At 49.3% G+C, this 17,950-nt stretch overlaps 1 protein-coding gene across 2 annotated transcripts in view; it reads left to right on the top strand.

Annotated features, from left to right (window-relative positions):
* Positions 1-17,950, top strand: part of INPP5A (inositol polyphosphate-5-phosphatase A) — a 213,101-nt gene that overhangs the window by 58,781 nt on the left and 136,370 nt on the right. For both annotated transcript variants that reach the window (XM_061478615.1, XM_061478613.1), the window contains exons 3-4: positions 621-721; positions 3,126-3,213. In XM_061478615.1, the coding sequence (XP_061334599.1) occupies positions 621-721; positions 3,126-3,213 (189 nt within the window). The remainder of the gene's footprint in view (positions 1-620; positions 722-3,125; positions 3,214-17,950) is intronic.

Raw genomic sequence — 17,950 nt, 5'->3', positions numbered from 1 at the left:
GTGCTGACTATTTAGTATTTAAGATACTCGCATTATGCAGGACTAACACTTGAAATAGTGCGATGGATTTACAAGCCTCCTTCATTAGATACATGTGTATATATACTGTAGTATGTGTGTGATTTACCTAGATGTTTCTGTAAATAAGGTACTTCATAAATGAACCCATCTGATGTGACAGCTGATGAGCATTCTGCCATGAGCTAATGCCAGATACTTTCTGAAAGTGAAAAAAAATCCAACACTTAATGAATGAATTCAGGTGTTTTGAACTTGGTTGGAACTCAGTTCCAGCTCCCAGACAGGCAAATGTTTTGATCATCTCCATGGTGTTAGGTCCTCTCTGAGGTGAGCTGGAAGAGTTTGTTTTAAATGCCAAGGAACTAATTCATAGCTTAGAAAAGAAAATATAATCTAAAAATACTAGATACAATTATTGTGTCTTAGGAGTCTTTCATGTGCATAACAAATGATGCTGCTCTAATTGCTGATGACTGTTCTGCTGTTACTGCTCAGGTAGCAGCTGATAGTCCTCAGAAATAGCATGTCTGGATTTGTCACTTGTGTGATAATAGCTGTGGATGCAACTCGGTTAATACTCGTTCATCCGTCTGTTCCAGGTTGTACATGCACACAAGCCCCACTTCATGGCTCTGCACTGTCAAGAATTTGGAGGAAAAAACTACGAAGCTTCCATGTCTCATGTGGACAAGTTTGTGAAGTAAGTGTGGAGGGTTGACCCTGGACGGTGCCCCCAAAGCTGCTCCGTCACTGCCTTCCTCAGCTGGGCAGGGGAGAGAGCACAATGAAAGGCTCGTGTGTTGAGATCAGAACAGGGAGCTCCTTCAGCAATTGCCATTACTGGCAAAACAGACTCGACTTGGGGAAATCAGTTTAATTTACTGGCAATCAAATCAGGGTAGGATAATGAGAAATAAACCCAAATCTGAAAACACCTCCCCCCACCGCTCCTTCCTCCTCTGGGGAGGCCTCCTCACACTCCTCCCCTGCCATGCCACCGGGGCACAGCCTGCCCTCCGTGGTCTGCACCCTGTGCTGCAGGGGAACCTCTGCGATGGCTCCTGGAGCGTCTCCTGCCGCGCTGACCGTGGGGTCTGCAGAGCTGTTCTCTCCCATTTCCTCACTCCTCTTTCCACTGCAGTTGCTGCTGTGCAGCAGCTTTTCCCTTTCCATATATACTTTATTCCAGAGGCACTCCCACCGTTGCTGATGGGCTCAGCCTTGCCTGATGGCAGTTCCATCATGGGGCTGGCTGGCATTGGCTCCGCTGGATGCAGGGGAAGCTTCTAGCAGCTTCTCACAGAAGCCACCCCTGTAACTCCCCTCGCCGCTATCAAAACCTTGTCACACAAACCCAATGCAGCAAGTAATTGGCAAGCAGGAGTATGTAATGTGTATATAATTCTAAGTCAAAGTCATTAGACATGTAAAGTTGTAAAAGGTTTTAAGTCTTTTTCAACTCCAGTGTGTTATATGACCTTCAAAGAAGGAAGTGACTAGCCAAGTGTTTCTGCTTTATGTTTGTTAAGAAATCAGAAAAAGTAATAAAAGGCTCCTCTGGCCATGTCCTGGCAAGATAATTGTGCAAGATACAGAATATGTATCTGGCTTGGTGTCATCTCTGAGATGAGGCTTATTATTGCAGAATCAGAGGATGGTTCGTGTTGGAAGGGACCTTAAAGCTCACCCGGCTCCAACCCCTGCCACGGGCAGGGACCCCTTCCACTGGAGCAGCTTGCTCCAAGCCCCTGTGTCCAACCTGGCCTTGAGCACTGCCAGGGATGGGGCAGCCACAGTTGCTGATCTTGTGTTGAGCAGTTCCATGTGTGAGAGCACGGAGGCTCCGCCGCCAGGCCGCGTGTTGTGAGCCCAGCGCCTGCCAGCGGGGGCACGTCCCGGCGGCTGGGACAGCGGGGCTGGGGTCGGGGCAGGCGGTGCGGTGCAGGTGATGTGGAGCACAGCTCACGGGCACACCGCAGTCGGTCAGGGCGCGGCGCTCGGAGCTGTAGCTCGGCTGCTCAGGCTGAAGCACATCTCAAATCGATGGATGAGGTTGTTTCCGCCCATGGGGCAGCCAGGAGCCGCGGATGTGCTGGATTGTCAGCTCTCAGCGGAGCCCGTCCTGCTCGAGATGCTTCTGGTAACTGCAGTAACCTCCGTAAAGCCGCCCCGGGTGCCGGAGCACGGCTGGGGCAGAGCCAGAGCGGACCCGGGGCACGGCAGTGGCAGAGCCAGAGCGGACCCGGAGCACGGCCGGGGCAGAGCCAGAGCGGACCCGGAGCACGGCCGGGGCAGAGCCAGAGCGGACCCGGAGCACGGCGGGGGCAGAGCCAGAGCGGACCCGGAGCACGGCCGGGGCAGAGCCAGAGCGGACCCGGAGCACGGCCGGGGCAGAGCCAGAGCGGACCCGGAGCACGGCCGGGGCAGAGCCAGAGCGGACCCGGAGCACGGCCGGGGCAGAGCCAGAGCGGACCCGGAGCACGGCCGGGGCAGAGCCAGAGCGGACCCGGAGCACGGCCGGGGCAGAGCCAGAGCGGACCCGGAGCACGGCGGGGGCAGAGCCAGAGCGGACCCGGAGCACGGCCGGGGCAGAGCCAGAGCGGACACGGGGCAAACCAGTGGCAGCGCTCGGCCCGGCCCGGTCGGCGCTCGTCGGGTGCCGGAGCTGCAGTGAGCGGCGATGCGGCAGCGCCCCCTGCTGGCGGCGGCGCGCCCTGCCGGGGACGAGCCTTGCCCGGGCAGCGGAGCGGGGCCGGGCCGGGCCGTGGGGGTCCCGCCGGCCTGCGGGAAGGCAGGGACGGTCCGGAGTGCGGACCGCGGCCTTCGGCGTGAACCGCCCGCGTCTGTGGAGCGCTGTGGCCCTCGGAGCGTTGGGTGCCCCGCGGCCTGTGGAGCGCCGTGACTCCCGCTGCAGGGGCAGCCGGGGCGGTCAGCCCAGCGCCGGCAGGATGGGAGCTGTGGTCCCTCAAGTCCCTGCCGCGCTGAGGTGAAGGCCCGTGGTTCCTGTGGGGGCACTGGGCACCGCACAGGACGGAGAATGCGCTAAAGCAGTGTAGAGTCTCTGAATCTCCCTTTATACTTTCAAACTCTTCTTTCCCTTCTAGAGAACTGTTATCGAGTGATGCGATGAAGGACTACAACCGAGCTCGAGTTTACCTGGATGAGAACTACAAGTCACAGGAACATTTTACGGTAAATTTCATTTCACAACTTCAACGCCTGGTGAATTTCTTCTGTTAAACCGTTTGGGGTTGTGCATTGTCGGGGTGGAGCTGTTCCCATCACAGTGGGGATTGTGTCTTTGCGGAGGCTGTTTGCTTTGCAGGGTGTGTAAAACGCTGGTTTCACAGCTGTGCGTCCCTTTTAAAATGAGCATCGCAGCACACAGAAAGTCTTTTGTTTAAAACTATTGTTTAGGGTTTCTTTCTCCTCCAACAACTAACTTCTTGGTGGGTCAGAGCCACCTTCCATTCAAGACAGCACGTTGTTGACTGATGGTGTGAGAGGTGCTGGCTCTGGAGCATGGGGAGCGAGTGACAGGGCTTGGAGCGTGCTCAAGACTTATGTTACCAACATCTGGGGCTGTTCCATGGCCTTTGTGATGCAAAGAGCCAGAGCTCAGGGTTCCGCTGGCGTGTGAGTGATGCGTAGGGAAATGTGACAGCACGTGTGTGTGGAGCTGCCTGTGTGAAGCAGAGCAGAAGTGGCTGTGCCATCGCTGCAGGGACTGTGCAATGTGCAAACAGGTCTGCTGGTTGTTCAGGTGATGGCTGCTAGATTGTGCAGGAAAACGCTCCTTAGAGGTGAGTCAGTGACATGTCCCATCCGCCCAGGACAGCAGCGGCCTTCTCCCCAGGGTGCTGCTCCCAGGATCCCTCTGGCCCAGGCTCCCCAGTGCCTCTGGGCTCGGCTCCCCAGCGTGAGCTGTGCTGCTGGCCTGATGCACGGAGAGGAGCTGTCAGGGCTCTGCGTGACCAGATTCGCTTTCAGCAGAGGCTCAGGCTGGGTGACCTTCAGAGGCCCCTTCTGGGCTAGACTTATGATGGGACAAAAGGGTAATCACCCATGATCTTCATGTGGGAAACAGTATAGAGTGCAATGCAACCTGTAACTAAATTATTTGTAACTTAGAAACATTGGCCACAGGACTTTATTGTATGAAGTTATTTAACATGAGGCTCATTTGGTTTTGATGCCACTATGGTGGATAAAAAGTTTCCTTTAAGATGTTGACACCAATCCTAGACATAGAGCATCTGCTGTTTGTCTCCACTTTGCAAAGTTCCTGGTTCAAGCAGTAGTGTGGTTTCTTGTTTCACATACTGGCATTATTTTCTAGGCACCGTGTTTTCTTGCAGTATTCCCCAGCCACCTTTGTAGTTCTCCTTTTCGTGTCATAACTGTTACTTTGCATACCTTCTTCTACTCATCCTGTATTTATAAGGCAAGGCTTTCCTGGTTTGTGAAGGTGTCTGTCGTAGCCCCACATGGACTGTTTGTAAATAGCACTTCCTCTACCAGTGAAGCTGCTGATAGAATCAACAGACAGGAAAGTTACTGGGAAATAAGGATGAACGTGGTACCACTGTGCTGGTAAGATGTGTGCAGCAGAGAGGGGGCTCACTGTCTGGGAAGGAGCAGACAAAAGGATTTAGAGGTGGTGGTGGGGAGACTAGAAATGAGCTGCCATTGCAGTGCTGTGGCTCAAGACAGGAAGTGATCCTTGCAAGCATAGATGGTGGGAAAGGACTATGAGGGAGATGGTAACTTTGTCCCCATGTACAGCCACAGTGAAGGCAGCATGGCTGTTCTGGCATCCAGTTCTTGCCTCAGAGCTTGTAAGAGCATAATGAAAAGATGGGGGTGACTTGCAGAATGATGTTTCTGGTTTTTTTCTGTTTAGAGCTGAATCTGTTCAGTGTGGAAAAGAGACAGTCCAGAAGATGAGTGATGATTTAAATGCTGTGTGCTAGAGGAATATGTTTTACCTTCCTGTGTTAAACTACTAGTAGTAATGGCTTGGAACTAAGACAGGAAAACCTAGAAAGGAGAGGATGCACGTTCATGTTGAGCCTCTCAAGCTTTTAACTTCTTGTAGTCTACTTGTTGGCACTTAATGCTGGCCGTCTTCAGACACAGTTCTGAGACTCCTGTTGTGCATCAGATGTTCATAGAAAGGGGTTTTTACGCGTGATTTGTACTGGCAGCTCTTCAGCTCCTCTGTCCAGCCTCTGAGTGTATGAGGCTGTGGTGGATGACTGTCTGAGCAGGGATTTCACCACGCTCCTGTGGCCATTTAGGGTAAAGTTTCAGTCTTCTCTCCGGCGAGGTTTGGCTCGCAGGATGTTATGCATCTCCCTGTTTCCTCATTAGTTCTGTTTGATTGCAAAGTTCTTTAACTTCTGTGGGCTTCTTTCCATCCCTTCTAAGGCATGGAATTGGCAGCATATGGTAGCCTGTGATAATTACCTCTCTGTCTTTGAAGTATAAACATGTATCACATATATTGCCGCATAATGCTATTTTCCTCAGAAACAGAGAAGCCCACGTAGTTGCAGTTTGGCCAATGTTCACCCCTGCTGCTCTTATACCCCCTTTTCTGGCAGTTTTGGCAGCACTTCCCCAGTAAAGCTTTCCTTGGCTTGGCTCTTGCAAAGCTACATCAGGCTTTGCTGCCTGTAGTTCCTCAGCTTGGCTGTGTTAGGAATGACAGTAGCCTGCCCCTTCAGCATGCAGCATTTCTGTTCCCATTCAAGGCAACCAGGGACTCAGGGGGTTCTATTTCTCACAGGTGTTGAGATGTGAAAAAAACAATGTGTTAATGAGGTGTCTCTCATGGAGTGATTGGTTTTAAAAACTCTAGTAATTTACTGTATATTAAGGATCAAACCAGTTCATTTTGTATCGACCAAAACACAAATAAAGGTTAATACCAGGCATTTGTCATTTATGGCTGTGTATACCAAATCTGGTGTAGAACAGACTGGTCTGGGAATTATGTGGAGAGAGCGGGAGGTGTCGTGACTAGGGAGCAAACTGTGGATCGGTTGATCGGTCTCGTTTTGCTGTAGGCGAGAGGATGGAGCCACGTAGGATTCATTGTGCTGAAAACTCCGCGAACAATGCACCCAAACTAAACCACAGCCCCTGGGGTGAGGGGCACTTGTGGGATGCTGCTGGCCCTTGGGCAGCTCACAGCAGGTCTCTCTGGTCCTGGTGGGGTGCTCAGCTTGTGGCCTCCAAGGGAGGGTTTGGGAGGCAGAGGCAGGTCCAAAGGCTCTCCTCCAGGCCAGGCGTTTGGAACAGGAGAGGCTCGGCGGGCGCGCGGGGCAGCACCCAGGAGCACAGGGACGCGGCTCACCTCACCCTTCAGAGCTGCACAGCTCTCTAGAATGTAAAACCCAGCTGAAGATTAATCTCTTGGCAGAAAGCTGCTACATTAGAGCTAATGCTCATCTGCTCAGGAAGATGACAGCGCCGAAGTTAAGAGCTCCCAACAGTTATGAATGAGGCTTGTGGGTGACAACCTTTGCAGGCGTAATGATGGCTTCCCAGAAGCTTCAGATTAACTAAACAGGCAGCTCTGATCTGTTCCAGTTATAACTGGAAATACTGATGGCAAACTGGTGTGGACAAACGGACTCGTGTGTGAGCCAAAAGTGTCCAGGTACTCAAATGGCTTGGCAGTGCTTTTTAAAGTTCTGCCTCTTGTAGAGCTCTTTAAAACCATGATACAAAATGTAATCTAGAAGATCTTAGTAAATTATAAATAGATTACCTTATAAAATGTAATTGAGTAGATGTTAGTTTCTGTTGGAGAACGCATTATTAGTGAAAATGACCAAAATAGGTAAAAGTTTGAGAAGCTGAGAAACTCAGCACATTTGTGAGTGCACCCAGTGGACTTCATTCTTAATCAGAAAGGTCTCTGCAGTGGTATTGACTTTTTCCAGTCCTAGCATTTACATTCTCTGTTAATTTTGCTGTACTTGTATATTTCATGTAAAGGGTAAATTATAAATCTTGATTTTTCTATGTGAAGAGTTACTCAGAAGTTCATCAGATCCGACTATTTTTACCTGTTGATACTTCTCAGGTAGCCTAAGTTAATTGTGAGTGAGGTGCTTTTATTCCGGAGCAAGAGCATTCATACTGAAGCTGACTAGCAGCCAGAAATAAATTGATGTTTTCATCAAATCAAGAATAATTTCTATATGAAAACATGTCAGTATAATCAGTGACATTTTTTCCTGTAATTGGATCAAAGCTCATTTTGTTTGGTCCTCTGTAGTTATTGATTTTCTGGAATATTCAATTTATAGACTCACAGAATGGTTTGGGTTGGAAGGGAGCTTAAAGCTCACCCAGCTCCAACCCCTGCCACAGGCAGGGACACCTTCCATTAGAGCAGCTTGCTCCAAGCCCCTGTGTCCAACCTGGCCTTGAACACTGCCAGGGATGGGGCAGCCACAGCTCCTCTGGGCACCCTGTGCCAGTGCTGCGCAGAAATTAAGGTTTTATATTGCTTTTTTCTTTCCCTTTTCTTTTTCTTCTCTTTGTTAAAAGAAGGCAGAAGCAGCCCCTGCACAGCTTAAACGTACCTGTTGTGGTTTTGGAAGGTTGAGAGAAACTCTTCCTTGCAGTAAGTCAGATCCCGTGGGCTCCTGGCAAACCAGTGCTCATGCCACAAGTTTTTAGGGAGTGTGTTCAGAGCTGTGAGGTGGCTGCAGCACCTGGCTGGGTTGCAGAGGATCTGCAGAGCAGGAGTTGCTTTGTTGCTCAGAATAGATTTATTCTTTAAAGATCAAGAGATTCCTCAGTTCCCTGTCTCTTGCTCAGCCCCACAGGTAACCTTGCAATGAAAAAAAGTTGGGCTCTACCTCTGAACTTCAAGTTCCTGGTTTCTCCTCCTAGTAAGGATGTATTGCACTAGAATTAGTTCATTACAGAGCAGATTTAAGCAAGATACTCTCAAAGTTCGCGTTCCTGACATCAGGAAGATGTTTTTAAGCAACAGCAGCATCATAAACTGCAGATTTTGCTTTGCACTGCTAATAGAAATAAACAGAAAGGGGAGAAGGTTCTACACTCACATGGCTGCTGCCCTCTAAAGTTCAAGCTTTGTGGGATAATTATTGAAATGAAACTTCCCTTAAACAACCACCCAGGAAATGTCAAAGAGAGGTTATTAATGGAGGATGCAGCAGGTAACAGTCCACTTTCTAACAGGCTTTCTCCTCCCACCCCCTGCCACATCGGTGATTGGGTTACAGAGGCTGAGGTGTTTTCCCTGATTATTTTTGCTTGACTCCATGCACACTGAACCAACAGTTTTGGGATATAAAATGGCTCTTGAGTTAAGGGAGGTAAAGCACTGGGTGGTCTTTGCTCAAGTCATTATCCTTAATACCAGTAACCTAAGGCAGTGTGGCTGGGAGGGCTCCACTGCTGAGCAGTGGCCCCCAGAATGCAAACGGACAACGCTTACTCAAGTGTGTTATTTTATCTTAAAATTATATCTGCTCATTACTGGGAGAATAGTAAAGTTAATTTTTGTTAGATTAATGATACTCGAGTAATATTTTTGGTTGAGCTGAGTTCGAATAATTGGCCATTAATTGAAAAAGGAAATTGAAATGAATTTATCTTGTACATAAATCCTGTCATCGTTATTAATGGCTCTTAGAAAATATCAGCCTGTTCCCAGAAATGAATGGTGTGCCCTGATTCTCCTGAGCTTATTAGCTGCGACTGGGAGGTTTGTTAAGTAAAAGAGATGATTTAGGAAGCGCGACATAATTGAATGGAATATTGGGGGAATTCACATGCCTGAGGAGCCCTGGCCCGAGTCTCCGTCAGCGGTCGCGCGGAGCTGGAGGGTTTGCAGCGTTTCCCCAGCAGGTGGAGCTGAAGCACCGGCCTGCGCTGCTGCTGCCCGGTGCGCGGCCACCGCGGCCCGACCCGCGGGGCCACCGGCCTGTGCGGGTGCTCGGGGGTGCGCCGGTGCCTGTGGGCGCACGGTGGAACCGCCGCCCGCGGGTGGTGAGCTCACACCGCAGCACACGGCAGGGGTGAGACGAGTGCAGCTCCCCGGCTCTGGGAAGGCAAAGGGAAGGAGCGCTGGTGCACGGGGATGCTGGTAATGGTCTTAACTTTGTAGGTGCATATCCGTGTGGCCCTCTGCCCAGTGGGACATTGTGGAGGTTTTCCTGCCAGGCTTAGCCTTTACTATAGTCTTAGCTTGGTTTTAATTCTGCTAATTTCAGGCTACTGTTTCTGCCTTCTCCTTTGGTCCCTCCTTTCCTTTCCATGGAATTTTTGTGTATCGTTCAGTCCCAGCCTGGTTTATTTTGGAAGGGACCTTAAAGCTCCTCCAGCTCCAACCCCTGCCAGGGGCAGGGACCCCTTCCACTGGAGCAGCTTGCTCCAAGCCCCTGTGTCCAGCCTGCCCTTGAACACTGCCAGGGATGGGGCAGCCACAGCTTCTCTGGGCACCCTGTGCCAGTGAACTGAGTTTGTAAAGATGTCCTTGAAAACTCTGCCCAGGCAGAAGCAGGACTTCATTTGTGCTCTGAGAGGGTGGCACCAGAGGTGCTGTGCCTGAGGGGTATGTGGGGCCAGGCTGTTTGCAGGAGTAGCTGGGGGGTGTCACCTGCCTGTGCAGGCTCTCCTGAAATCAGCTCCTGAGGCTCCTCCAGGGAATGATCTCCTAGAACAGACAAGTCCACAGCCTCGCTTCAAAGGAGCGCACACAGAAACTTCTCTTTCCAGAAATGAGTCAGTTTGAACATTATCAATGTGCAACAACCTTTTAAACACGGGTTGTTGTGTGAGTTCTTTGGGATTTGTCTCCTGGCACTTGAGCCACAGGAATGTGTGTTGCTCCATGGGCTGCCAGGGGATGCCTGGAAGGCCCTCCTGTGAGAAGCGTGGTGAACCTTTGCACGGTGAGCCTCTGGAGACTGTTTCATGAGGGCTCTTGCTACTTAGGTGCTTTTTTACCTTTGACTTCCTGCTAATTCCACTTCCCAGGTGAGAAGGAATAAAACCAGTTGGAAAACGTATCGGTTGTCCCAAAGTTTGACCTCTTCATTAGCTTCTACCATTATTTAGTCAAAAAGAACGAGTTTATGAAGTGAGCTGGGGGATGCAGGAGTTCACCCCACTGCTCCTGACAAGGTCATGGGAAAAACGGTTACACAAGCACTGACATTTTGTGACATGGACGTGTATTTACAACCACCTGAAACCATGAGATCTCCCAGTTAGTTTCCTAGGGAACTTGGTCAGCCGTTGGATACTTTCTCTTCTGGGTAGGAAATGGGATCAGGAGGGTGTTGCAGTACTGCCTTCCTCTAGTGTTGACTTGTCTTTTTTCCTGTGCATTTCTGAAGCAAGGCCAGAAGCTGTCTGTGGAGTTGTTCTTGCTGTGAGGAATTTCGTGCCTTACCTTCCACCTGTTCACTGCTGTGTAACTGCAAGGGGAGGAGTAGGCACCACACAACTCTCACAGGTGAGCAGCCCAGTAACGCAGTCCCAGCTCAATCCCTGTTGTTCACAAGTGCTAGTGCTGAGGAAATTGGTGATACAGCAGCTTCCTTATACCTGGAATCACTGTCCTGTCTGTACCAGCTATAGATGTACAATTTATATGGGATTGCATTTTCTGGGGCTGTTACCTGCAGAATTTCCTAGTGCAGTCATGCACAACTGCATGGTTATAAAAAAAAGTGAGATTGTTTGTGCAGAATGGGTCTGACCTGGTTCTGTAGGAACCCAGGGATGTAAAAATCAGCTGAAACATTTGAAATTGAATCACAGACTGAAGTTAACCGAGCACAAGGGAAAATTGACTCTTTCTGGGCTTGTGAACGTTAAACCCAGGCTTTTGTAGCTGCTGCTGGAAAAATGAGGCCAAGACAAATCTTTTCTCTTCTTTACTTGCCTGTGTCTGTCCTTCAAGGCCGGACGTTCTGTGGTGGTTGATACCTGCAGTGTCTTTGAGTGTGTGACCCCCGTGCTTGTACAGCACTGAGCCTTGGCAGTCGCTGGTATCAGTGTTTCAGCTCAGGATCTGACAGGCAGGGAGAGCTGGGCTGGTTCAGCCTAGAGAGGAGAAGGCTCCTGAAGAGGAGACCTGAGAGCAGCTCCAGTGCCTAAAGGGGCTACAGGGAACCTGGAGAGGGGCTTGGGACAAGGGCCTGTGGGTACAGGCCAAGGGGAATGGCTTGAACCTGCCAGAGGGGAGACTGAGATGAGCTCTTAGGCAGAAGCTCTTCCCTGTGAGGGTGCTGAGGCGCTGGCACAGGGTGCCCAGAGAAGCTGTGGCTGCCCCATCCCTTGCAGTGCTCAAGGGCAGGTTGGACACAGGGGCTTGGAGCAAGCTGCTCTAGTGGGAGGAGGTAGCATCCTGCTGAGCTCTGTGTCCAGATCCTGCCGAGGAAGGGGCAGCTTTGGAGGGCAGTGCAGGGGATGTTTAACCCAAACCACCTCGGTCGGAGCATTCTGGGTCCCCTACAGCTCCCTTGCTTTGCAGAGTGTTTGTGGCTGGCAGGGTTAGGGGTTTGTTCCCTTCCTGTGGTGCTGTGGGGATTCCCGGCGCTCCCACCGTGGGTGAGGAGGTGCTGGGCAGCACGTACAGGTCTCAACTTCACCTTGGCACTGGCACCCGTGGCACTGGGGCTTTCTGAGCTGGTGAGGAGCAGGATGGGTGCTGGAGAACTGCTCTGGTTTCCCTGCAGGAGCGTGTTGTGGTTTTGTTTACTTCTGGCCTGTTGCATATTTAATTATTGTGTGTTCTTAAAGTAATTTGCCTGAAGATTTATGGAAGGAATTACGGGCTGGCTCAGCGCATACCTCGAACCAGTAAATTCTTTTCAATCATATTCCATTAATTTGACAACTCTGCTTCTGACAGTTCAGTGATACTGCAGAGATTCCTGAGGCTTTCACTTGGAGTCCTTTGCAGCTTAGTGTTTCTGACTGCTTTTTGCATGATGCTTCTCGAGTGTTATTTAGCCTTCCTTTCTTCAGAGTTCACAGTTTACTTGTCAGCCTGGCGTGGGGGCTAGGGAGCTTTCCAAAGGGGAGGAAGGAGAGTAGAGTGCTCCGTGTCCATCGTTAGCATCTCATCCACAAGTGACTTGTGGTGGGAGACTACTGACCTGTTCCAGTGCCTCACCACTCTCATGGTAAAGAAGTCATTATGTTATTAAGACATGGGGCAATGGGGTATCTTGTTTGCATTTATACACGGTGGGGCGAAGGGCAGGCCCAGGTGTACATGGCTCTCGCAGAGCCACCACGTTATTAACAGCTCTTTTCAAGTAGAGCGCATGAGGAATTTTGTTTGTGCGAACAAAGTGTTTGGTTTGGATCGGTTTTGGATTTCCCGAGGAGATGGGAGATTGGAAAATGTGAAAATAATTGCTTAAGGAATTATGAAACGCTGTTTAAGGAACTCGCTAATGTGTTTGTCTGAGGCATTGAATCAATTCTTAAATGAGAGCAGCGTGACTCTGAAGAAAAATAATATGTATGCTATTTACTGATAGAAACTAATGGGTTTATTAGTGTTTGAAATAACGTTATAATGCAGTATTCATAGCCAGAAAGAAAGCCATTGAGGAGTCTGCTCACTCCCTTTCTATGAATATCGTGTGGCAGTCGGGTTTCGCTGCAGAGCTCACCAGCTGTACACTTCAGGAAGGCTTGGAAATGCACCTCGTTTTTCACAATTAAAACCAAATGGACAGGAGAAAAAGATTGTGTTGTGTCACACTCCCCAGTCATAACCCCAGGATACTACTGATGTGAGAAGGCACCAAGCAGCCCCATTGCCGAGGGGAGAAAAGATGACTAAAAGCCAAGCCAGTTCTCAGTGAAGTGGGGCTGGGCTGGAACGCGCAGCTCTGTGAGCAGGGTTTGATGGATTTGGGCAGTGGAGCAATTCCCACTGAGAATTCCAGTTGGAAAGGGGCTGTGGTGCAGCAGTGCCTCCTGTCAGTGCGAGTCTCACACGGTACCTTAAGGAGAAATCAATGTGCAGAGATTTTGTGGCTAGTATAAAAATGGCACAGATGGACGCTTCCCACTCTGTTAAATTTAACCATGTTTGCAGCGTACAAACCCAAACTAGAAGCCTTTGACACTGAGGAAGTGTTTCCACTTAGTTTTAGAGGGCTTTCCAAGTGTCTATTGATCAGCCTTCTCTAGCAGCACAGAAATAATGTGTCTAATTTAACTGGCCACATGGAAGAGTATAGAAAAAACATTAGTTATCCCTTGAAAGGCTTGGAACATCGATAGGAGGACATAACATTAATGACTTTCCTATACACGAGCTTCAAAAATGGCTAAATGAGGAAGAAATTACAAATTTATTTTCCTATAATTTCAGCAGTTGTCTTGTTTTACTGCACCAGTAAAGCATTAAGCAATGAAATGTCACATGAGGAGTGTTTTCCTGATAATTTGTCTGACATGCAAAGCATATAAAACAAAAGAGAAAAAGATGGAAATGTGGGGGTTAGTCATTTTGACAAATTTAGTGATTTTTTTGCTCATGGAGTCTGGCTGAGAGACTGCTGCTTCTGTCCAAACAATTCCAAATCTTACTGTTCCTAAGTGGCTCACTGTATCAGGAGCATCCTTGTTGTGTCAGTTCTGTCCTTTATCCTCAACACAGGTAATTTATTAACATAAATATATAGCAAAAATTACAAATTACTTGGATCTACACTTTTGGTTTTTGACTAAATGGGTAAGTAGCAGTACTACGGCCAGAGGTCGGTAGTAAAAGCCCAGGTTGGGAAGGGATATCTTGTTGTCAGTTCCCTTTCTTTGGTGGGGGGGGAAGGGGGGGCGCAGAATATTGAAAATATTGAATCTTATTTCTGAATGAACTGAAATAACCCTGAACATTCATTCCAGACTCACTGGCTTTACTCCCGGCTCCCCACAAATCCTTGACGCACTGAGATGTCCTGTAGTCCCTCGTGGATTCCTGTACTGTTGGGTGGGAGCTGAAGCTGGTCTCTGTTGCAAGCTGCTGGAGCAGGGGGGTTGTATGTGGTGTCTAGAAGTGCATGTACACCTAACAGACTGCTGTGTTCTTCCAGTCAGACTAATCAGGTTGTGCATTTTGCATCTTTTGGGATTGATGTGGAAGCGTTTGCCATCTGTTGGGATGGTTTGAAAAAGGCTCCGTAGCTGCTCCTCAGCATGCTGCTTTTTTTTTTTTTCTTCTTTGCATAAAGTCATTATTGCCAGAGGGGAGACTGAGATGAGCTCTTGGGCAGAAGCTCTTCCCTGTGAGGGTGCTGAGGCGCTGGCACAGGGTGCCCAGAGAAGCTGTGGCTGCCCCATCCCTGGCAGTGTTCAAGGGCAGGTTGGACACAGGGGCTTGGAGCAAGCTGCTCTAGTGGAAGGGGTCCCTGCCCGTGGCAGGGGTTGGAGCTGGAGGAGCTTTAAGGTCCCTTCCAACACAAACCAGGCTGGGATTCTGTGATTACTGTACCAGGGTCCTGAGTTGTTTCTCTTGCCTAAAACTAGAAGGTATCTTTTTTCTACCTGCTTTGTAATGAACATAGAAACAAATGCACAGTAAACGGTAATCAGCTTCCTGGGAAGGATGCAACTGAAAAAACCCAGGCCACTTGCAGCAGCTGTGTATTGAGACACAGCAGCCCAGGACCACAGGTTACCCAGGTACCTGGTCTGGGGCCAAGGAAAGTAGTGGAGATGAGATCTGAGAAGCGTGGCGCAGCTCTGCTTTCACACGCGTCCCGAGCCGAGGAGCTGTGTCATGGTACTCAGGCTGCGACAGTTCCTGTCCCATGCAGGAGCGAACAAGGCAGAGAGCAGCTGCCCTGGGTGCAGAGGCTGCCCTGTGCCTCTGACTGTTCAATGTCCACTGAGGGGCTGACCAGGGTTGTCAGGCTGTGGGGCTGGAGTGCAGCATGGAGGCAATAAACCTGCCGGGCTTGGGAAGGGGTATGAGACCAGCAACGGCATTACTGATCTGGCAGCTCAGTGAGTTCTAGCTCTGTTGCACTTACTTTAGACTTTAACCTAAGGAATATGCTTTCCAGGAAGCAGGGGCAGTTTCTGGCAGAACCTCTGTTTGTCTTTGTGACAAATCCAGTGATCCATGTTTTCCAGGGGGGCCTTGGATCTGTCCTTGGTCTTTCACCTTTCTCCCTGTTGAGGTACCAGCTCAGGAGCTGGTTCCCTGTGACCCTTCTGACAGCTTCAGAATAACCCAAGAGAGCGCCAGGTTCCCGTGGCTCGTCATGGCCAGTTTTTGAAGTGCTGCTTTTCTGATCTGACACCAATGGAAGAGTTAAAAATCTCATTCTTTGACCTGGATCCAAAGCTGTTTTTTCTTGTAGGTGGTGCTTTGGTTTCTGATGGACAGGGATCAACAAACCAGGAACGTTTTACGGTGTTGCTGGGATTTGATCTGTTAATTGGGAGGTGGGGATCCTGGCAGTGAACTCCAAGGACTGTTCCTCTGAACACTGTCACAGAAGCACAGGCAATCGCCCATACATTTGGATCATTTGTTAGTCAGCCGCAATTCTCCACTGTTATCCTTATTATCCTTCAGGATGTGCATTTAAAAGCAGGCGTCTGTCCTGATGCAGAGGAGGTGTACCAGGAGGGCTGTGCGGGGGGCCCGGGAGTCTCCTTTCCCTGCCTTCACAGGGCTGCTGGCGGTAGGAACCTGCTGGGCTTTCAGTTAATGTCATTAGGTAATGCTGCTCCTGATACGACCTTTAGCTGCAATACATGATTTGGAGAAATAGTCTTGCATTTACTGTTCAGTTAGTATTCTGAAGCATACCCCGGCAGGGTGACTATCATTTATTACTCTTCCAAGCACAGGACTTCATGAAGGCAATCTTTTAAAGAGCATGGGCTGCTAATTATGCTAAGAATGCATAACTTTGAGCAGCCCATCCATGGTATCACATTTCCTCCTTGTCCCTGCTGCTTGTTTTCTAGGACATGTTAAAAACAAAGTGAGATTTCCCATAAATGCTGCTTAGGTGTAGGTACTTCTCCCATTCAGGTATCCTCTTAGTTTCACATGAGCTTTCTTCTTAAGGAATGGGGCTTGGAGCAACCTGCTCTAGTGGGAGGTGTCCCTGCCTATGGCAGGGGCTTGGAACTGGAAGAGCTTGAAGGTCCCTTCCAACACAAACCCATCTGTGATTCCATGATTCTGTGAACTGATTACAGCACTAAATGGCAAATCACAGCTATTTTATGGTATCACAAATGACTTCCTGGGGATAGATACAACCATTTTGTTAAGAAAACACTGGGAGGTGTGCAGTTAGTCCTTGGTTTGAGTTGTGTCCAGTAAAGCTCACAGTTAGTACTCTTCCAAGTATTTAGAAGCAGCCTTCCTTTTTCTGTGGTGCTGAGCTAGTGTTTGTGTAGCACCTCGGTCATCTTACCCAGGAAGGATGGATGCCGCTGAGGAAGGGAACGCTGAAGCCCTAGGACCCTGTGTGAAAGGTGCTGTTACAGTCAGCACATAAGGGTGGACCAGAGGTGGCAGAGTCCCGCCAGAGTGCCGGTGGCTGTGGCAGTGCAGGATGCAGTGTGCGCCGTATCTCTTCGGGGAGCAGCAGGTCCCTCAAGGGCAGCAGTGGCAGAGCTGGAGGCAGCGCCCATGACTCTCCCGCCTGCCTCCCCCAGCGATCAATGGAGGCCGTTGCCACAGGGATTCTCCCCAGCCCTTGGTCCCTTGCAAGCCTCCAGAAGAACAGCCTGAAATTTATGGAAAATTAATTATCGATTACAGATGTGCCCTGGTTCGAGGGAGGTAAAAACGAATGGATGCGTTTACGACGAGGGACGTAATCCGCTTTATGAAACCGATTGTCTTTTACTCTGCTCCTTCCCTCCCTCTTTTCCTCTTCTCTCTCTGCCTGCCCCCTCCCCCTTCCCGTACGCCGGGTAAAAGACAGGCCTGATAAAGTGAGAGGAGCAAGATTGGTTTTCTAAGGGCACCGGGCCCTTCATGATCAGGTAAATCATGGGCTGTCTGGCTGCGGGGCTGGGTGATGACCTGCTCCCCGCGCCGTGGCACTGCACCCCCCTGCAGGGTGCTGTGATGTGCACCCGGGCGGCTGCGGGGGCTGCAGTGAAGGTGAAGCTGTCATATCGATCTTTTTAGCACTAAAATATGAGCCACTTTACTCCGCTCCCCAATGCTGTGATGTGAAAAATAATAACTCGGATCCAAATTAAAAATATTGATCTCTGGAAGGTGTTGAAAGTAAATAAACACCTTCCGAAGTTTTCGGGTCAGCCGAGAAATGGTATTCAGCAATAAATGTGTCGGCGTGTCAGAATCCAGGGTTCTTGATCTGTTTTTCCTTTTGAATTGATTTTTCATTACTTACTTCCTGAAAGTGTTGGAATCTGGTCCTCCACCGTTAAATCCCAGTGTTTGGGCAAATTATTTCTTTGGGGCTTATGAGGTGCTCCTAATCCACTCGCTCATTGATTGATTGATTTTTGACTCAATAAACTTGCATTACCCTTGCTTTATTTAAGGCTTCCATCATAATTTTTTGTACATTTAGGCTTGACTTTTTTATTTCCTTCTAACAGATGAGCTGACATTGGTCTATCAAACATGTGGGAAAACAATTGCCACAAGGTTAATTTTATTGCTCACTCCATGCATTTTAAGTAGGTGCCAGGTATTTTCCACTACAGGCTGATAAATTGCAGTTGAACCACTAAAGCATAAGAATGAACAGGAGCACTGTAACAACAGAAACCCCATATAAATGCAGCACGTAGCATGAGCGTTAAATGGATTATTTTTGCTTCATTGGTTTAAGTTCATTTTACGTGCAACCAGAAATAGGCACCTGTGATACGATGAGCTCTTTACCTGTTCTCT

The sequence above is a fragment of the Pezoporus flaviventris genome, unplaced genomic scaffold, assembly GCF_033815535.1.
Source record: "Pezoporus flaviventris isolate CSIRO_AGI_PZ_B2104156 unplaced genomic scaffold, CSIRO_AGI_Pfla_v1 ptg000129l, whole genome shotgun sequence".
Taxonomy (NCBI): Eukaryota; Metazoa; Chordata; class Aves; order Psittaciformes; family Psittacidae; genus Pezoporus; species Pezoporus flaviventris.
This window is presented reverse-complemented; position numbering and strand designations above follow the sequence as displayed.